General features: G+C 39.3%; 1 protein-coding gene across 3 annotated transcripts in view; it reads left to right on the plus strand.

Annotated features, from left to right (window-relative positions):
- Window positions 1–21763, plus strand: part of stt3a (STT3 oligosaccharyltransferase complex catalytic subunit A) — a 41692-nt gene extending 19929 nt beyond the window's left edge. For all 3 annotated transcript variants that reach the window (XM_062048377.1, XM_062048378.1, XM_062048379.1), the window contains exons 8-18: window positions 1682–1846; window positions 1930–2110; window positions 2195–2350; window positions 3338–3429; window positions 5005–5160; window positions 11221–11409; window positions 13757–13873; window positions 13945–14047; window positions 16333–16521; window positions 16671–16786; window positions 21396–21763. In XM_062048377.1, coding sequence (XP_061904361.1) covers window positions 1682–1846; window positions 1930–2110; window positions 2195–2350; window positions 3338–3429; window positions 5005–5160; window positions 11221–11409; window positions 13757–13873; window positions 13945–14047; window positions 16333–16521; window positions 16671–16786; window positions 21396–21434 — 1503 coding nt within the window. In that variant the 3' untranslated portion in view covers window positions 21435–21763. The remainder of the gene's footprint in view (window positions 1–1681; window positions 1847–1929; window positions 2111–2194; window positions 2351–3337; window positions 3430–5004; window positions 5161–11220; window positions 11410–13756; window positions 13874–13944; window positions 14048–16332; window positions 16522–16670; window positions 16787–21395) is intronic.
- The last annotated feature ends 765 nt before the right edge of the window (window positions 21764–22528 follow it).

Genomic DNA, 22528 nt, shown 5'->3' on the forward strand with positions numbered 1-22528 from the left:
TGCTTTAGGACTGCTACCTGCGGATGTCGTTTGCCCATGTGTAAATTATGTCCCTTTTCGTCGTTTCGTGAGATTTCAGGATGTCCGGTATTTTCTCTGTTACGTCCATAACGGTGGAACCGAAGAACGGTAGGGTGAACGGCCCGGCCCCATCATGCGGACGTGCCGTACAATGAAATCACTGATAATTAAGGTTGTGGGAACGTCCGCTTAATCGTCAGAGAAGCAAGCTAGTTCAGGTTTCCCGCCTCCCACAACAGTACCCGGGGTGTGATCCCTCGTCAGAAGAAGGGAGGGGTGGAGTGCCAGCGCCCCATGCCCTTAATCAGCCGCCTGCACTGGAAGGAGAAGGAAGAGTGGGGCGGCGACGGCCCCTTGTATTGGACATCCGTCTGCTGAAGCACAGGTAGCTGTAAATAGAGGGATGGCTGCAGTGTCTATGGCACGGGGGCAGGTGCAGCTTCCTGGTGCAGGTCAAGGGTAGTCGTCTTCTCACTCACGGACAGAGCCGCGCAGTGGCAAGCTCAGGAGTGAAGGAGCCACACAGTGAATCTTGCTCGGCGGCCTTCTGCGCCTGCGAACAACCACCTTGGTCCAGGAAGCCCCCTTACTTGGAGTGAAAAACACAAAAGGCAGGAAGAGGTCAGATCCCAGAAAACTGTGTCTCCATTTGCAGAGGGGGGGCTCACCAGTCTGCGATGTTGCTAGACAGCTGGACACCGCCGGAAGACGAGACTTTAGGATGGCCAAGAGTGAGTCTTTCCTCTGCATCTCGTCCGACATGTGTTGGATATATTTATGCATGTGAGACATCTTTTTAAGTAATTGTTCCCGTGGTTTAGCATCCTCATGCATGACTAGCAGGTGATACAACTTTTTAACTTTCGTGTGAGATGGCGTCATCTTTATTCATTGTTGCCAGTAACGGATTCACAAGTCCAATTATTAAAAGTAATCTTCCACATAAGCGTTTTTAAATTAACGTGTGCATTAAGAGAAGGAAAATAAAAATCTAATATAAATAGATTAAGAACGTTAAAAAAATGATAAAAACAGCGCATGCGCTAAAGTGTTTATACAATCATGTAGATCTCTCACTTCCGCTTTAATCCGCATCCAGATGGTCATTGGCAAACTTAAAACGGGCCTTGACATGACCTGGCTTGAGCAAAGGGACATTGAGTGTGCTGCGAGATTTTGGTGTAGTTATAAAACAAACAGTAATTCTTAGAACAAAACTTTTTTAATGACCGTGTTTACTCACACAATGTATTTTTTGCATGTTGGTATCGACATCTCAATAAATGGTAAATGGGTTATACTTGTATAGCGTTTTTCTACCTTCAAGGTACTCAAATCGCTTTGACACTATTTCCACATTCACTCATTCACACACACATTCACACACTGATGGCGGGAGCTGCCAAGCAAGGCACTAACCACGACCCATCAGGAGCAAAGAGTGATGTGACTAATGTGGCGGAAGCCGGGGATCGAACCAGGAACCCTCAGGTTTCTAACACAGCCACTCTACCAACTGTTTTATTGTAAAAATCAACCGAATGTATTTTTCTTTTGTCGGATTTCTTGTCCCTCTCAATCTTTATCCATGCGTATCGTCTAATGGTATTTTTTGTTGTTTTCTTAAGTGGGCATTATTGACATGTTTTTGTGTGTGTAGGTTTCTTCCTGGGGTGGGTACGTGTTCCTGATCAACCTGATCCCTCTTCACGTCCTGGTTCTGATGCTCACAGGAAGGTTTTCTCACCGCATCTATGTGGCTTACTGCACCGTGTACTGCCTGGGCACAATCCTGTCCATGCAGATCTCCTTTGTTGGTTTCCAGGTAATGATCGGTTTGAGAGAATGATTTTTAGAAATGTTTGGTAGAATTCAGTGACCTACAGTTTGTCTATCGCTCCCATTTAGCCCGTGCAGTCATCTGAGCACATGGCGGCCTTCGGTGTGTTCGGCTTGTGCCAAATTCACGCCTTTGTAGACTACCTTCGCAGCAAGCTCAACGCTCAGCAATTTGAGGTGCTGTTTAAGAGCGTCATCTCCCTGGTGGGCTTCTTCCTGCTGTCCGTGGGCACGGTTCTCATGCTGACAGGTGGGTACTAAGATGCCTTTTGAACTAGATTGTTTCCGGAGGAGCACACAAGTAACTAAATGTCATTGATTGCTGTGCCCCCAGGAAAGATCTCTCCATGGACTGGTCGTTTCTACTCCCTGCTGGACCCTTCGTATGCCAAAAACAACATCCCCATCATTGCCTCTGTCTCTGAGCACCAGCCCACAACATGGTCCTCCTATTACTTTGACCTGCAGCTGCTGGTCTTTATGTACCCAGGCAAGTGTGCACTTGAACAACACATTCCTTCTTTTGACACTATTGTGACCACTTGTAAAATCTAAAGACAGACCTCAGTGGTTCCACACGATAGTAGGCTATTTGTGGTGGCGCGAGCATGGCAGAGGGGCAGTGTTATATTTAATGTTTTATTTAAAAACTATTTTTTTCTTTGTAGCTTATAAAGCCAGGCCTTGAAAATAAAAGTTGTTAGTAACACACTCTTTGTTGCCCCACTACAGGTGACAATTCCAGGGATCCCAAACATCTGCTATTTATCTTAATTCAGGCTATTCTTCTTGCCAAAGTGGTATTTTTTTTTGGAAGATATTTTCTAAACTAAAAAACACTATTTATGCTGTGGTACAGTCATGAAAAGGAGGTGTAGTTTTCAGTTAAATGGCATTTAATACATAGAAACCATTGGTCAGTTTTTTTGCATTTTTACAGAATTTCTATTATCGGAAATGCATCTTAAAAATTGTAAAATCGGTGCCCCCTGAAATCCCTAAAAGGGCCCCTTGACCTCCAGCTTTTCAATTCCTGTATTTTTATTTTACCAAACTGGGATCCCTGTATTATAAGAGGCCTTTCTCACACATCTCAACGATGTCACGTTCAAAGACAGAAAGCCGTTTTGCCTCTGCTATTAGGAGAAGGTTATTACAGTGTGACTAACAGAAAATAACGCGAAAGACAGATTTTTACTTCTGGAGGCTGTAAACTTAAACTTTTGATGAGCCTTTTTTTTCTTCTCTTGATTCTGTTACAATCCACTAGCATACTTGTAGTTTTCCCTCGGGCTCAAGATTTTTTGTTTATTGTTCTCTGACATATAAACTAATATTATTTCATACAGCTGTTGTCTCGGATGTTATTAGATTGGACAGGTGGTCAAAATAAAGTATCCATCCATCCATAGGTGCACCCCACACAGGTCTTCGAATGCTCTGAGCACTAATTTGTTTCCTTTCCTTTTTCAAACAGTTGGTCTTTACTACTGTTTCAACAACTTGTCAGATGCAAGGATTTTCATCATCATGTATGGTGTGACCAGCATGTACTTCTCAGCTGTCATGGTACGTCTTGTATAAGCTCACTTGGATTGTTTTACGCAAAGTCAGCTTCACCTCTGTGTATCTTCAAATGGAGAAGAAGAATGTATATTAATGAAGTTATTTTAAAAGAAACTTACTATTGTCCACCTCTGGGATCCAGTTTCAGTTTAAACACCATTGAAATAAGCAGGTCGGAACCATTTTAAGTAAGGTTGTTATGATCTGATATTAATATTGGCTATCAGTCTGATATCAGCAATATCGGCCTGCATCTAAAACGTCTGATATTGAAACTCTAATACAAGCTGTCTGTTCTGCTCCTGCTAACGTCTCTTTTTGCTCGCTTAGCAGACATAAAACAGCTTGTGTCAATGTGGGAGCCTTTTAAGAGTCGTTATTTCAAAACACCTGTAAATCTGAACAAAGTATATCAATATAGCTTACATGAGATATAAAATAACTTTTGTGTGACATTCAAACATAAAAGAAATGCATTAAAATAAATGCAATTGCTTGATATCCCAAAAATATGCTACTTGTTAGCATAGAATATATATATATTTTAAATTGTATAAACAAGGAGGTCTTCAACAGGGAGTCCGCAGCGGTACCGTACGCAGGTGGTTGTGAAATTTTTGGTTAATTATACTTTTTTAATAAATATTTTTTAATTCCCTCTACAAATTTAAATGTCTTTAAATACACATTAAAATGTATCTAATACATTGTAGTGTAGTTTATAAATGGCCGTGCCATGGCCACTCTTCTATTGGCGCTCTAGTCACCAGCCAGCGACTGGCGCTCTAGACGTCAGCTTGCAATTTGCGGTTTAGTCGCCAGCTAGCGATTGACTCGCTAGCCGGCCTGTGTTATACTGAATTATTTATTTATCTTAGTATTGCGCAATAACAACATACCCTTAGGATCAGTTTAATTTAAAACGCAATTTTGCACAGAACACATTAGGGTGTCCTCGCTCCATCTCTGTCAGTTTGGGGGGCCTTGGCCTGAAAAATGTTGAAGACCTTTGGTTTAAACACTTTGTAGCTCAACAAAAGACAAGACTGGCACATTTAGCCTAATGGCAAATACTACTTCCTGACTACAGCAACACACCTAGGACAAACTGAAATGAATGCCTACTTGCAAATGAGACTCAGAAGTCTAAGAAAACAAGATATAACAACTAAATAGTATACAGTTTATTCCTGCCTCCTCTCATTTACTTCTATCCAGCAGTACCAGGATCCAGCATACAGAGCTACAAAATAAGTAAACAATATTATTGCTGATATTGTATCAGATCGAAATTTGTATCGGCCAATATCAATGCCCGCAATATCGGTGTCATATTTGAAGTGACAAAGTTTTATTGGGACCCTATATTTTTAAGGCAATGAATTTATAGTTATGGTAAATACTATCATTAATGTTAGAAGAGTGACAAGAAGGGTATGATAGACCCGCGCTGTCTAAAATAAAAATAACTGTTTACGGCAAATCAGTTAATACAACCAATCATTTAGGCGTATCTAGGGAGTCACACCCAGTTCATATCCTTTGTGGAAATGTACATCTTGTTTCTTGTCTCTTTAGGTTCGTTTGATGTTGGTGTTGGCGCCTGTGATGTGTATCCTGTCCGGCATCGGTGTGTCTCAGGTACTCACCACCTACATGAAGAATTTGGATGTCAGCCGGCCAGACAAAAAGAGCAAAAAGCAGCAGGACTCCACCTACCCCATCAAAAATGAAGTAAGTAGTAGTGTGTAAACGTGAGTGTGAATGTTGTCTATCTGTGTTGGCTCTGTGAAGAGGTGGCGACTTGTCCAGGGTGTACCCTGCCTACTGCCCGAATGCAGCTGAGATTGGCTCCAGCACCAACCGTGGCCCCGAAAAGGGACAAGCGGTAGAAAATGGATGGATGGATGGGTTTGATTGACTCCGAAAATCAAAAGGTACCAGTTAGATTGATTTGATCAACCTTGGACACAATGAACCCTGTTGAAATGCTTTGAAAGAAAGCAATGCTGAGCAAGGCCCATTTAATTTCTATTGTGTTTTTAGCAGTTAATTATAGCTTTACTTCTTACTTTTTTCTATTTTATTTTGATGACTTGTGATTAGGATTGCAAAGGGGTGGAAAGTTTCCGGTAAATTTCCGGAAACTTTCCGGAAATTTACCACGAGAAGTTAAGCTCGGGAAGTTTGGAAATATTGACCATTTTTTGATTATTCAAAGTTGGACACCGTCCATAGGAATTAATGGGAATATATGGGAATTAATGGGGAATTACAATAATTATATATTATTGGGCACTTGTCTATATGCTGCTGCATCTTTGTGGCATTTTTGACGTAGCTCCTTGCACTGTATTTGCAAATGTACACAGCCTTTCCGCCTACATTGGTTGGGGTGAAATGTCTCCACACATCAGATGGTGTACGTAGTATTATTCTGTTTGTATTTATTTTTTCTTGTAAAACACTAATGCAATGCCACACACATATATAAAGTCAGCTAAACAATTGGAGTAGTCTTTAAAAATATTTTACTGATGGACAAATGAATAGAAATAGGCCAGATGAATAAATGAACACTCAATCAGCATGCTAAATCAAACTATAACCTACATTCTTGTATGACAACAAAATGGCTAGCAGAACAGAAGGCAGAGGAAACTACACATTTTGATTTAGTATTTGCTAGTTGAACTTTACAGATCACAAAAAAGGTAACATTGTTAGCATAAATGAATGGGATTTAACATAGAGAAAATTAGCATCACGGCTAACAGAGAAATATTTTCAGTTCATTATGAGACTGTGGTGGTACATAAACCTAGCTAGCTAGAGATATTGGCCCCAGGCAATTACACCTCTATTCAACTTAAATACCATATATCAAATATATTTACCCCAGTAATATCATCAAAATTTACCTGACTGGATGAAGTCATTGGGCTCAAATACTAGTGTGGCTTCAATAGCCCTGCTGTAGTGTGTAGCATGCTGGGAATTATCTGTGCATGTGATGGAAGAATGCACTGCACATGTGATGGAGGAATGCACAGTGAAGGTTTGAAATTCAACTGAATTTGCATTAAATCAGGTTGTTTTAGCTAATAATCATGCTGCAAGATCTAGCATGTTGCGTTAAATGTCTATTCCCATTAAATTCCCATTAATTCCTGTTAATTCCCATATATTCCCGTTAATTCCCATGGAAAGTTTCCAACTTTGAATATTCCTGGAATTTTGCAACCTTACTTGTGATGTGTCCAGTGTCTCACCTTGTTGGCTGTATTGAATCAGTTGATGTTATTTTAGCAGTATAGTCGTGGTATAGTCATCCCGACCGTGGTAAACGAAAGTAGGATTACCGGTATTATGAATAAATCCAATATTTTCAAGAGCAAAAACTGTTTACGACATTATAAAAAGTATTTTTCACATATTTAGAGCCCTCTAAACAGTAAATAACACCTATTTAGTCACATTTACACTCGTTTCACCCAATATAGTAGTAGCCTTGAGCGTGTTCTACAAGCGTCATTGCTATGGCCACCAACACGACCACTACAACATGACATTGTGGGTAAGTCCACTTAAGTTAGAACTGGGCTTCCATATGCTGAAACCACAGCCATCAATTGTTATGCCAAAGGTTGGTCAACTTGACAGTTGCAGCTACGACCATAAACTGTGTTGTTAGCATTCCGTTTTTCTTAGCTTATCATTCCACATCACTCACCCCAACGGCCAACCAATGTCATGTGGAGAAGATGAAGTGCATCAGTTCATCAGCTGCTTATAGCAGTCCTGTTAGCAATAAGTGGCAAGCCGGTACTGGTATGTCTAGTGTCTTGTCTTTTGACAGCGCTCACGCCAAAATCCCACCAATGTGGAGATGTTATTGATGAGGCAGGAGTTGAAGATGAAGTTACTCAAAACTTTTTTCTGCCAAAAGTTGGTCAATTTGATTGTCGTGGTGTAGATTAGCGGCCGTGTTGTTGTCAACATTGTTCACCCTTAACCCGCAAACAGATGTCTGGCTTGGTAAATAGCTTTATTGATCGCCACAACATCATAATAGACAATAAAAGAAATACTTCACTGTAATACATATAAGACTTAATTTAGGCTAAAAATATGTCAAATCTGCTTTAAAAAAAAAACCCTGTGACATTGCGAGCACAGACTGTAATGCAGGGGTCCCCAAACTACGACCCGCCAGCGTCCAAAATCCGGCCCGCGGGAAGTCTCAAGTTTTTTTTTTTTTTATTTGTCCCACCGCTTCCATGCTAGCTACCTCTCTTTGTTTATAATGTCTATTTTCTGCTGGATCTACTCTCTATTTTAAGCTGTCTTTTTTATTTTTTTTTTTTGCTGCAGCTGTTACATATACTGTACAGCAGGGGTATCCAACTCATTTTAGCTCAGCGGCCGCATGGAGGGAAACCTGCGCACCCGTGACTATTAAAATCATGGCATTAAAACTAAAAAATAAAGACAACTTCGGATTGTTTTCTTTGTCTTACTTTGGCCAAAAATAGAACAAACACATTCTGAAAATATTACAATAACAGTATAGAAAAAAATACCAGACAGCGGTAAAATTTAGATCAGTGGTCCCCAAACTACGGCCCGCCAGCGTCCAAAATCCGGCTTGCGTGAAGTCTAATTTTTAATTTTTTTATTTGTCCTTTCTAATGTATTTTCTACCGCTTGTTACTCTCGGGGTCTCCGAGCCGCTCAGGCAAATCATATTGTCTAAAAATGCATTTTCCCATCGATAAAAAGTTTGGGGACCCCTGCTGTAATGCATATATAACACAGAACATTTTAAGTACAGTGGTGTCTTGGCATTCAAGTTGAGTTGGTTCTGTGACGTAGATCGTAACACAAAATACTTGTATCTCAAATCAAAATTCCCCTTTAAACAATTGCCTCTGGGGCTATAAACCCCACAAAACACCACCATTTTAACATGCTTTTTAGTAAGAAAAAAATGAATTTCTAGATTACGGTACCTCCTCTGTCTAAAACAGGGGTCGGCAACCTTTACCACTCAAAGAGCCATTTTGGCAAGTTTCACAAATTAAAGAAAGTAATGGGAGCCACAAAAAAAATTTAAAATGAAAAACACCGCATACAAAGCTTTAATGCTTTGTGCTATGTTAACCAGGGGTCTCCGACACACGTACCGGCACGCACTTTAATGTGGAAATTTGATGTTAGTGCAGCCCGCGAGTTTTGAATGAATGGCGCTTGATAGCGTCATATTTGCCAACCCTCTCATTTTTCCCGGGAGACTCCCGAATATCAGAGCGTGATGACACTGCATTCGGCGCCCTCTTCAGTCTGCCCTAACAGTGTACCTGCTCGACCACACGTAGAATACAATTTCAGCTTGCTCACGTAAGTGACAGCAAGGCTACTACCTCAGCAGCCACACATCTTACACTGACGGTACCAATACCCAGAATCCCATGCAGCCCTAACTCTTCCGCTCAACCAACGCACGGAGAGGGGGGGGTTGATGTGTGGGGGGATTTGGTGGTAGCGGGGGTGTATAATGTAGACCGGAAGAGTTAGGACTGCATGGGATTCTGGGTAATGGTTGTGTTGTGTTTATGTTGTGTTACGGTGGGATGTTCTCCAGAAATGTGTTTTTCATTCTTTTATGGTGTGGGTTCACAGTGTGGCGCATATTTGTAACGTAACAATGTTAAAGTTGTTTGATACGGCTACCGTCAGTGTAAGCTGTGTGGCTGATGAGTAAGTATGCTTTGCTGTCTCCTGTGTGTGCAAGTAATAACAACATGCAACATGTGGCTGGACTGGTACGCTGTATGTAAATGCTATAGAGAACAATTACTGCAGTGCAATTAGAGCACGCCCTTTATTTAGTAATTAGAGTGTAAATAGGATTATTATTATTGTTTCCCTGGGAGTAATCTATGAGAGACACTGAGATCCATAATTCTCCTGGGAAAATCGGGGGAGTCGGCACGTATGTAGCTGAGCCGCATCAGAGTGGTCAAGGAGCCGCATGCGGCTCCGGAGCCGCGGGTTGCCGACCCCTGGTCTAAAACAATACAATGGAATGTAATACAAACAACTACAGTAGTTTTATGAAGTAATGTTATAATAATGTCTGTCATTTAGATATTATTTTAATATTCCTTGCTGGTGTTATAGATTCATTCTACTTCAATATGGTGCAGACTGGCAGTGCTGCGCTCCCAACGGCTTCACCAAGTTAGCTAGCTACACATGATTATGACAAAAATAATAATCACAATTATTTTGATTGATATTGAAATCACGAATAATAACACAATAGTTCATTAAATTGAAATGCATTTATTGTACCACCACAACTTAACTTTAAATGTAATTTAATAAAATGGATATAAATAAATAACAAGTAAAATAATAATAATTATAATATATTAAATATTACTATTTGAAAAAACAGTAAAATTAAGTTTTTCCATTGTTAATTTTTTGAATTATGTTTTTTACCTGTTATACTTATTCAACCACAATAGTGTGTGAGCTTTTTGTGTCATTGATACAATTTATTAAAATGTTTGGTAATTAAATGCAAAACAATCTTCACATATATTGGTGAAATACATCTTTGGACAGTGTTGACCAATATTTTAATTCAATGCATAAAGATTTTATAAATGTATCAATAAGTGTTTTAAGTACACTATGCTTGTGTAAGGTACTTTTTCAAACCTTTATTTGGTTAGCACAGTTAGACCGGATGTTGCGGGAGAAGGGAAAAGTGTGCTGCTGTTCTTAGCTTGACAAGTTTTGAGACGGCTTAAGAGAAAGCCGCTCAAGTAGCGACTGCTGTCCTCCTGTTGTACATTAATGTTACATCAAAGATGTATTTTACTTCAAAACAGGCAGATGAGATGTGTTCTGGGTGAATGGATTGTTCTTGCTTGCTTTGGCTTCTTAGTTCAGTCGGTGGTTCAGGTGGCTGTCTCGATATTCTTTTTTAATTCTTGGATTGTTTTCCTTTGGGGATGAATGAGCTGTCCGGGGCACATTATTTTCCCAAACAAATGTTCCTTCTACTCACAATGACAGCATTTCAGTCACATTTATGTACATTTCCGTGGTATTCTGCGTTCAAAGACGGATTCCTTTTTATTGGCCAATTCTGTGAATCCGTCCGCGGTTACGTAAATGTGGAAATCATATGGCCTTACTTTTTTTGTTGTGTTTAGTGATTATTGGATAGGCATACTAGCACTGTGTCAAATAAGAAGTAGGAACTATGGTGAGATCCCACTGTTTTTTCACGCATTCGCTCCTCATCTATTTCACTGTTATTCATCTGGTTTTTTTTTCCCAATTATATTTTATGATCATGAGAAGCCATGATTGAAATCGGAATTTGATTTAATTGTCCAGCCCTAAGATCATGTTTTCGATGATTAATTTTTTTAAATTTACTGGATAATATCCACTTCTTCATACCACTCAACTTCCTTCGTTGCCATGGTTGAAAATCAATGGTATGTCCATCTATAGCTATAAACTAATGCTAGTGAGTGAAACTCCAGGGGTTGGGCTGATCACAGTAGTCCAGTAGTTTGTTTCCTAACAACAATTGCAGCCTCACTTTTTTGTTCTCTGCAGACCCTCTGACATCCTTCCACAGTCTTGGTATACAATATGCATGTTAGGTTGATAGATACACAGAATGGACTTACGGAACGTTTGATTATCATCAATATGTTGCTTTGACACAGTTAATTGCTGACAAAACAATGTTGTCTGTCCAAGGTTGCCTCTGGAATGATTCTAGTCATGTCCTTCTTCCTCATCACATACACCTTCCACTCTACCTGGGTGACAAGCGAAGCCTACTCTTCTCCCTCAATTGTTCTGTCTGCACGTGGAGGCGATGGCAGTCGCATCATTTTTGATGACTTCAGGGAGGCCTACTACTGGCTTCGTCACAACACTCCTGAGGTCAGTCAAAACCAAAAACCGAAACTTGTCTGCTGTCACTTCCGTTTTGCTTTATGAAAATCCAGGTCAAACCGCTACTCATTTAACTTGGTTGAAATCCATTTGTCAGGCAAATCTACTGTCAACTGAACCTGGTTGCACTTTTTTTATATTAATATTGTATTTTTTTTATGTTGGAAAACAACAGCAAAAGTAGAATGTTGAAAATGTGAGCAGAAAAAGGTTTCCTCTTGTTAATTCAACCTGAAGTGTTGGTTGCAATTTATTCAAATAAGATGTAAAAGCATTGGCCAATAATTGTTTAGTTGTTTTTTTGTATACATCATTTATTTATACCTAATTCCCTTACAAATAATAACATCTATATAGAAAACTTCACTTGCAGTGTCCAGTATCAAGCATTTATTTCACAGTCTCACTGCTTGATTTTGTTTTTGCCAAAAAGTTACTGAAGCGATTTCAACACACTGAATCGTTTGGGATCGTATCATTCTAAAAAAGTAACATCCCTGAATTGTATCAGCAACCACAAATTCTGAATCGAATTGAATCGTTGTTAAAACGACTCTTTACATCCTTAGCAGTTAGGTTTGGAGTGCACACATGCATGTGCACAGCATGGCAGCGTGTAAGTGTGCGCCGGTAACGACATGAACATTTCATATAATGGTTATCGAGACCAAAAGTATCTCGTTTATCATTATTATGGTATTGTTGAATGTGCACACACTAAAATATTTTTCACCAAATAGATAAATAAACAATATACTTACCTTAGCAGAAGAAACATTTAGGGCCTGATTTACTGAAAGTTTACGTGGAATAAAAAACATGCGAAGCTGATCTACTAAACGTGTGCAGAGTGGATTGCGTCTGATAAGTGAGCAGAATAAGGCATGCAATCCATTTTACACGTCTGTCTTCAATAATATGCAAAATATATGCTGATCATCAAAATGCCCACAATACTGTGAGAAGAAGATTCAAATCTAATTATTTAGCACACGTAATGTCATTTATCAACACTCACCACTGTTTTGCGAGCACTATTTTTGCGTTTTATTTAGCACTGCAGGATCAGTGCTCCCGCTGCACAGACAGACGATGGATAGATGACAATTCTCCACCCGACATTTGTGTGTCAACATTTTGGTGGACGGTCAGAAATAAAAAATATCAAATATAATGTCTATTCAGCAACATAATTTTATAGCTGCTTGAGGGGTTGATTAAAAAACATTCAACCGATATGTTTTGGCGTTCTTAAGTATTTTTTTTTATTTAGTTCATTTTTTTCACATATAGAAATATTCTTTAAAAAAATTTTGTTATATGAAAAAAACTTCTTTAAGTTTGCATTTATTTGCTTCAGCCTCTCTCCAAAAATGGCCATAAAAAGTCGTGTCATGTTTCCTGCATCTTTGAAAACAGCAAAACGCCACAAGTATGAGCATGAGGTGCAGGGAATGAGAGTGTCTTTGTGGTGAAAGCCAATTATAGTACAATGCGTTTAAGTAAGTTTAGATTAGGGTATGTCTTTCAATGTCAATCAGCGACGCTAACGATTAGCGGTGTTAGTTAATACTGGTAATCCCTCGTGTGCGCTGATTTTAAAGATAATTTATGACACACACTGAAAGAAGTCCCTCATCTACATCTAGAGGCAATAGCAAAATAAGTCAGAGGATTAGTGAATAAGACAATTTGGAACTGCCAACAATTTAATATACTAACCATCATACACAAAATACTACTACTACTACCTGGGGTGTCCTGATGTACTGTACAACTTTTTCACTTCCGATACGATACCGATACTGGAGCCTTGCATGTTGGCCATTACCAGTATAGATCCAAGCTTATATTAGAGATTTTATATGCAAGCCAATACCATCCGATACTTTTTTTTAAAATATCGGACCGATAGCAATATCAGATTAGGACACGCCTATAATTTACACTTCATTGCGTGTATGCTATATTATCGAATTTATGCGTCATAATGCAGGACCAAGTCAGCACGTTTAAAGTGTGTTAGGAAACAGATGTTACGACGCAACCCACTTTATATAGTTTGAGTTACATGCTACAGACAGGTCCCCCTTTCAATGTGTTTGAGCAAATGTCAACACGCCAAATCTAAAATTACTTTTTGTGGCGGTTCAAATTTACAAATGAATTTAATGTAATGTATAAATTATGGTATGGGGAAACACTGAATTAAATTGTTACATTTGGTGCACGTGTGACTGTGTGCTCGCCACGCCCCTTGAATAAATTAGTGTGAGAAAGGCTGAGCTGATTAGATTTGGAGGAAAAGTGTCTGAATTGTTTTGTCATTGTTCAGGATTCCAAGGTTATGTCATGGTGGGATTATGGCTACCAGATAACAGCCATGGCTAATCGAACCATTCTAGTGGACAACAACACGTGGAATAACACGCACATCTCGAGAGTTGGACAGGTGAGCTAGACGAGGAAATGTTGCTTTGTTAACGAGAATTAATTTGATAAGTTTATATTTTGTTTTTTTAGGCTATGGCATCCACAGAAGAGCGTGCCTATGAGATTATGAGGGAGCTGGATGTCAGTTATGTTCTGGTTATCTTTGGAGGACTTACAGGCTATTCCTCAGATGGTACGTCGCCAAGTCAACACATTTCCCTTGATTTTACCAGTTTTATGGATATACTCATCAATGATTTTCCTAGATTTTAAATGTAATCGCTCATCTACAGTTAGTTGTAGGGGTGCAAGTGGATTGAGAAGATGATAGATGAAAATAACACAATAGGTTACATAATCCAAAGGAAGGTTTAGTACTTCTTCAAAAATGTATCTTGAAATTACTTGGGTTTATAAAGAAAATAATAATAATTTTCTCCTAATGTAATAGTAGGGGTAACTAATTTGATGTAAATTCAGGCAGCTAAGCCTCGGTATCGCTCAGTCTGTCCTAAGAAACAAATGTGGGTTTTGAGGGGAAAAGGTCGGGGGGGCTTTTATCTTTTCTTTTAAATCCGTCGGTAAAGTTGAATCAAATTAGGTATGTGTAACACAACCTACACCCCTTTGCAAATATGCAAAATGGTTCACTCAATACAGACGTCATAACGTCATCAAAGCTTACTTCTATACAATCACTCACAGCTCCAACATTGGGGAACCAGGATGAAATGATAGAAGAAAGAAAAAAATCATTAATCCATTTGTGGCCGCTTTGGACAAAGTTATGTTTAAATTTCACTTTTGCATCTCAAAGTACATAACTGTTGTGTGTGCAAGGACCTTTTGATTTTTATAGACCGTGATGGCATAACTCACGACTGACGCACAAATAATTATAATCATAATAAGAATTATGTATTATCAATCAATCAATCAATGTTTATTTATATAGCCCTAAATCACAAGTGTCTCAAAGGGCTGCACAAGCCACAACGACATCCTCGGTACAGAGCCCACATACGGACAAGGAAAAACTCACCCCAGTGGGACGTCGATGTGAATGACTATGAGAAACCTTGGAGAGGACCGCATATGTGGGTAACCCCTTATGATTATTATCCACTGATGATAATCCTACATAAATCAGATAATCTCTACACTTTGAAGTAAATGAAACTTGACATCAAAATAATAATTGTATTCAGGTGAATGATTGGTTCAAAGGTTATCAAAACTCAAATTTAACTTTTTGGATTGATCACTTTTTTTCAAAACAAAACACCAAATATCTTGGTAGGGTTTAAGGATGTTTTAAGGAGTCTTTAGCCCTCTTAAAAAGGCCTAATGACGTCACTCATTCCAATGCTTCAATAAGAAATAATTGATGAAACTAAGACCTAAACAAGTAAGTACTGTGGGGTTTCTGATCATGCAGTGCGTCATCTACTGTACTTCCTGGTTATCATGTTAGGAAGGCATGTACTGTATGGAGAACGCCAGATCCAATGATGGATGGCTGGGAGTGTTTACATGCGCAATGGAACTGGTTTAATTATCTAGATATGTTCGTTCCATATTTAAAAAGCCAAAAATCTAAATAAGGTTTTTACATGTTTTTAAAAAGCTAGTTTAAACCAAATTAAGTGAATAATTAGTACTTGTTTGTTTTGATTGGTTTAAAAATGTCCGACTAACAGACTGACACCTTTTGGGGGGAAAAAAACAAAACAAACAAAAAAACAGCGTTCACGCTACATGTTCTGTTGTACAGTACCGCCCTCCGCTATACAAACTTATAAAATTATAAATAAACTGCATTAAACTTTAGCATTTTAAGTGTAACTAAGATCTTTATAATAATTATGGATTTGGTTTACATAGAACTTTTTTAGACACTCAAATTAAATGAGATTGTAATGTGGTTGTTATTTGGACAGGAGTTTTAGAGTAAAAGGCAGCACGGTGGGCCTGGGGTTAGTGCATTTGCCTCACAATACGAAGGTCCTGAGTTCAATCCCGGGCTTGGGATCGTTCTGTGTGGAGTTTGCATGTTCTCCCCGTGACTGCGTGGGTTCCCTCCGGGTACTCCGGCTTCCTCCCACCTCCAAAAACATGCACCTGGGTATAGGTTGATTGGCAACACTAAATTGGCCCTAGTGTGTGAATGTGAGTGTGAATGTTGTCTGTCTATCTGTGTTGGCCCTGCGATGAAGTGGCGACTTGTTCAGGGTGTACCCCGCCTTCCGCCCAAATGTAGCTGAGATAGGCTGCAGCACCCCACGCAACCTCGAAAGGGACAAGCGGTAGAAAATGGATGGAGTTTTAGAGTAGGTTATGAAAAAAGGTTACACCACAGAAACTTTTAAAAAACTATATAAAAAAAGGACTTCATAAAACACTGTTTAATGTTTAAATGCCTAAAAATACACATAGCACCGGCAGCTATTATCTCTATGGTGTGTAATGTTGACACAGATATAAACAAGTTCCTGTGGATGGTCCGCATCGGGGGGAGCACAGACACGGGGAAGCACATCAAGGAGCATGACTACTACACGCCCACGGGAGAGTTCCGAGTGGATCGCGAAGGCTCTCCTGTGCTGCTCAACTGCCTCATGTACAAGATGTGCTACTATCGCTTTGGCCAAGTGTACACTGAAGCCAGTGAGTCCAAATGTCTTAGCTTGTCTTTAAACACAATCTGATGAACAGACTGACAATTAATGTCACAGATCTGAAACGCTGATGATGCACTCTTATTTATTCCCGACTGCCTAATTGTCTGTATCTAATACCAAAGTTAATGTTTGCAGAGCGCCCGCCAGGTTATGACAGAGTCAGGAATGCTGAGATTGGCAACAAAGACTTTGAGCTGGATGTGCTGGAAGAGGCCTACACGACAGAGCACTGGCTAGTTAGGATATACAAGGTACTTTACAAATACCATCTTTGCTTTACATCCACAGATGTTTTTGTTTACCTATGAATACTCTGAAACATATCTGCAGGCACTGTAGGACACAGAGTGTCCAATATAATCCCTAATTTATCTTGTAGAGTTGTCATGATACCAGAATTTTAGCAGTCGATACAGATATCTGTTAACTTCCACGATTCTCAATGCTTCTTCATTAGCATGATAAAAATACAAAAAATGGCCATTTACTTTTAAATTCACTTCTTAATTGAAGTGTTTCAAAGTGTCAAGTGTTTAAGATTAATGTCTGTCTAAGTTTATGTATTAGCTGCCAAGAGGTAAATATACATTCAAAAAAAGAACAACAGTGTTCTATAGTCTCCCAGTGTATCAAAACAAACAATACTGTTTGTGTTCATCAAAAACAACTAATGTGTAATAAAACTAGGGTTGTCAAGCGATTAAAATATTTAATCACGATATTCAAATGTTGTTCATAATTAATTTAATTGCAATTAATCACAGATAAATATAATTGTTCATCATTAATAAATGTACCCTAAAAAGTGTTTTAATACCATGACTTGACAATGAGTTACTTTATTAAAATGTTTTTAAAGGGGAGCTGCACTTTTTTGGAATTTTTGCTATCATTCACAATTCTTACAAGAGACAAAAAAAAAAGTATTACATTTTTTTTTTTGCATTCTAACATGTAAAAATCGTCTTATTCTTGGTGGCTAGCAATGCAATTAACAGGAGCAATCAATTCTACCTCTAAATCACTTTAAAAATGCATTCAAAAACCGCCACCAATACTTCATTTACGTTCCGTAACCTGTATAAAAACCAAACTGTAGAAACATTGTTATTGTTAGAGTGAACACTGAGGTACTATTTTTCTAGGGCAGTAACACATCAGCATGCTTCGGTATTTGCAGTAAAAGCTAACTACGGAAAGATTTAAGCTAGCTTCTACGTCAGCACAAAACGCTTTTGAGTTTGTAATGCACAACACTGTGATAACACACCAATCTGTACTGACTGAAAAACATGAACAGTCTTCTTACAGTATCTGTAAAGTATTAGTCCACATTTTATGTTTTGTTCGTACACAGCTAGCCAGACAGCATCTGTACTGTAGTTGTATTAACACGCATGAAGTGCTGCGTGTATAATGATCAATATTAAAGTGTCACTCACTCAATGGCCAGTTTTGCATTTGGTCCAGCTGGCCGGGACATTTTTCCAGTTCATTTTGGTAAGCACTCCATTTATGCCAAAATAGCTTCACTTCAAGTTCCACATTTAAAGCTTGGAGTCACGCCGACCTCACTCTCACTGCTGCAGTCTGCTCCAATGTCTCACCCTTCCTTCGTGCTGGCTTCTAGAAGCAGAAGTTCATCCTCTGTATATTAAGCTTCAAAAATATAAGGTTGTACTTTTCATTTGTCCAAAAACAGTCGTCTTCGTTGTCTAGTACTAAGTCTGCCATGTTTAGAAAACACACTTGGGTTTGTTTCCAGACATGGTAACACACATTTGTTGCCAGAAGTCGAAGTGCGCTGCTATGGAAACGGAAATCAATGCCAAAATCAGTTCCGGGAATGATTGAAATTACTAAAATCTGTTAAATATTGTACATTTTACATCTAGATATGAATGTGTCTGTTATTACATTATATATATAAAATGTTGATGGAGGGCTGTGAAGGCTACAACAGTGACTCCCATTAGCGAAATTTTTAAAGCATTTTTTATCATCTTTAAAATCCTAAAAAAAAATGTGTTCATGTCTCTCATAATGTTTGTGAACAATAGGCAAAATTCCCCCAAAAAAGTGCATTTACCCTTTTTAAATATTAAGCTTTTTTTAACCCTTGTGTGGTGTTCCTATTGTTGTTACTCAGCCAGTGTTTGTGGGTCTGGTGGACCCATTGCATTTTGTGGCTTTTAATCCTCACAATCAAATACTTTTATGTTAAAATACTGACTTATCCCAAAAAACATCTGTAATGAAGTGCTTCGAGAGGCTGGTAAAGGAATACATTGTCTCCAGACTTCCCCCCACATTCGACCCATACCAGTTTGCTTATCGTCCTAACCGCTCCACAGAGGACGCCATCTCCTCTGCACTCCACCTGAGCTTAGCACATCTTGAAGGAAAGGACACACACGTGCGGATGTTGTTTCTGGACTTCAACTCGGCATTCAACGCCATCATCCCACAACACTTGGTGTGCAAACTGGCCCCCCTTGGATTCAGTACCCCCCTATGCAACTGGCTGCTTGACTTCCTCACAGACAGACCCCAGTCTGTGAGAGTGGGCAACAACACCTCTAGTGCCATCTCCCTGAGCACCGGCTCCCCCCAGGGCTGCGTCCTGAGTCCGCTGCTGTTCACGTTGATGACCCATGACTGCTGCGCCAGGTCCACTACTAACCACATTGTGAAGTATGCGGACGACACAACAGTAGTGGGCCTCATCCGTGACAACAACGACATGGACTACAGGGAGGAGGTGAAACATCTGTTTGACTGGTGCAGAACCAACAACCTGGTCCTGAACGTCGACAAGACCAAGGAGATCATGGTCGACTTCAGGAAGCACCAGTCCAGCCACGCTCCACTCTTCATCAACGGCACAGCGATAGAGATAGTAAGCAGCACCAAGTTCCTGGGGGTGCAGATAACTGACAATATGACCTGGTCCCTACACACCGGAGCGCTTGTAAAGAGAGCTCAGCAGCGCATGCACTTTTTGCGTTGGATGAAAAGAGCACAGCTCCCTCCCCCCCTTCTCACCACATTCTACAGAGGCACTATAGAGAGCCTGCTGACCAACAGCACCTCTGTCTGGACTGGAGCCTGCAGTGCCTCAGACTCGAAGTCTCTCCAGAGAGTGGTGAGGATGGCGGAAAAGATCATCAGGACTCCTCTTCCTCCTATCCAGGAGATTGCGTGCGTGCGTGCGGGCGTGTGGTACACAGAACATCAATTTCCACACTTCTATTAGCCCCGGGTCTAGTGGACCCCGGACATCTTATATGTAATAGAAATGTGTAGGGGGGGGTGTATGGTGTGTGTTCATTAAATATGTATTCTGATATATGTTCTTCACAGAAAATGAGCCAAAGCCAGTGAGTCTCAGTTTGAAAAATTAATTAATTGTATCATTTTTATTTTAATAAAAATCGAAAACAGGTCCCACAGACCCGAACACCACACAAGGGTTAAACAGCTCAACACAAAAATGACATCAACATGCTTTTAATGATTACATGAGCTGCGTTGGTGTCTTGCCAGATTTTGTATTTTGTAGTACCGGTAATACAGAATTTGTATTCCTGCTGGAGAAGTATTTGCATTTAGAGCCGGAGCTACACTGTGTTTAGATACCAGTTTCATGCACCTATAACACAAAATATGTATTTTTACAATCATGGTTTGATTGTCAAAAATGTTTGGTAATGTAATCTGTGATATTTTTACCTGAATAAATGCTTCTGGTATTTTGTACACGACATGTTGCACAAGTTAATGATATTCATATTTCTGCATGACAATGTTTTAACCTTCTCTATGTATTGATACAATATAATATTCAGCCTGCTAATCATTCTGTAATTGAGGACCAAACATCATAATGTTATAAAATATACACTTTATTTCAATCTGCCACAAAATTTCCTATTCCTCAATTGATGTACAAGCATGTATTTAAATAGGAATATCACATTACATTACAAAACATCTTTGACAAAGCATGATTGTAATGTTAGACATTTCTTCATTATTATGGTAGTTAGACCGGATGTAACGCGTAGCGCTTTTATTTTGAAGCTGGAAGTGTGTGATTGGTTTGGTTTCTGCCTTACTTCCTGTTGGAATAAATAAAGCAGTAGTGTTCAAAGTGTTGCCAAACCACAGAAGAGTGTCTCCAAGCTGTGTTTTCCTAGCACTTATAGAAGTGCGCTTGGTGGCCGATCTCTGCTCCCACTCGAGCGGCGTTTACTTTTGTGACCGCTCTTATTTTATTACTAAAGAAATTCATGATGCAGAATACACCTCTTTTACTTTTGTTATGTACCTCTACTCGCTAAATATAGAATAGAATAGAATGCCTTTTATTGTCACTATACACAGGTACTACAATGAGATTAAAAGCAACTCCAGTATCAGTGCGACAGTCTATAAATATGCAAAACATAGAAAGGAAAGAAAAAGAAAAATAGTGCAAAAGGAGGTAAGGTGCACAGTCCAGTCCTGAGAAGGAATGTTCTGAATGTGTTGTTTCAATATTATACTATATACATATATACAGAAGCATTCAGACTGTGGGTGGAAAGTAAAAATTGCACACAGAGAGGTGCTAAACTATAAAATCAGTGCCTATGAGAGTTCACCGTGGTTATGGCTTTAGGGAATATAGCAACAAACTGGCTGAAGTGCATCACAGATCAATTCTGCTATGTCCTATGAGGTGTCACGCCACACCTTCAGATATGCTACACTTCCCTTCAATCATCAATTTTGTTCTTGGGCGAGGGCCAACCAGAAGCGCCTAATCCACATTTGTGACAGACTTCCATGATGTTTGAGCTTTTTTTTTCCTTCCAGGTTAAAGATTTGGACAACCGAGGCCTTTCAAGAACATAAGATGAGATAAAAGAAATATCCTGTGAACGCACAGCACTGAACACCTTCCCACTGTGATCAGCAGACCAGCTGGTCAACAATACTTTTATACTTTTTTGTTGACGGGAAGAAATTTGCAAAGAGATTCTTTTTTTTTTGTGGGTGTGAATCAGTTTTTTATAGTTATAATGAAATGTCTCGTATGGAATCCAAGGGGAGCAGGTTTCACTTGAAACATCCTGACGCCATGAAGCCTAATTTGACAAAAGTGGCCAAAGGCAGCAGTGCTCAATGGAGCACCTTTTTGATTGGTACAGTGTGGTCAAATAAAACTGGATCATCATTGGGAACAGTGTGTCAGGTGTTTTATTTCTCTCTGGGGACACTTAAAGATATACTGTGTACTCTACTTTCCACCGATACGTATTGCAACTTGGCTGCCAATATTTCAAGTTAGTACTGTTGCGGAGCGAAAGATTCTCACTAAAGACAGGCTTTGGTGGAACTTCACATTTTTTATTGAACAGCTACAATATAGTAGAAACTAGGACTGGGTGGATCGGTGTAAATCTTAATAGCATTATTGTACCAAAAAAAGACAACTCTTTTTTTTGTTTTGACTTTTTTGTATGTACATGGTTGTTATTTTGCACTAGTACCTTTTTTCTTTTGTAATTCAATGTAAATGTAATGGGAATTAATTGTGATTATTGTCCCGCCTGAATGCAGCTGAGATATAGGCTCCAGCATCCCCTGCGACCCCGAAATGGACAAGCGGTAGAAAATGGATGGATTGTAAAAACATTTTTATTTGAATAAAATATTTTCCTGTATCATCATAATCCACTAACTCAAAGCAAAAAACTAGTTTTGTGTTGTTTTTCACTAGCAACTTTTTCTTGCATATTTCAATGCAGTTAAACGTATTGTAAACACATTTTATTGTAATTCTATTCATCCATCCTCTAGGAGTCGCGGAGGGGGGGGGGGGGGGGGTTGGCTGGACACAATTATTTAATGATTGACATTTCAAGTCCAAAGTATGGGCATCCTTTTCGACAATACTGTTTTTACTTGGTATTGGATCGCTACCCAAATTTCAAGTATCGGACACA

Source organism: Entelurus aequoreus, linkage group LG05 (genome assembly GCF_033978785.1).
Source record: "Entelurus aequoreus isolate RoL-2023_Sb linkage group LG05, RoL_Eaeq_v1.1, whole genome shotgun sequence".
In the NCBI taxonomy this organism is placed as follows: domain Eukaryota; kingdom Metazoa; phylum Chordata; class Actinopteri; order Syngnathiformes; family Syngnathidae; genus Entelurus; species Entelurus aequoreus.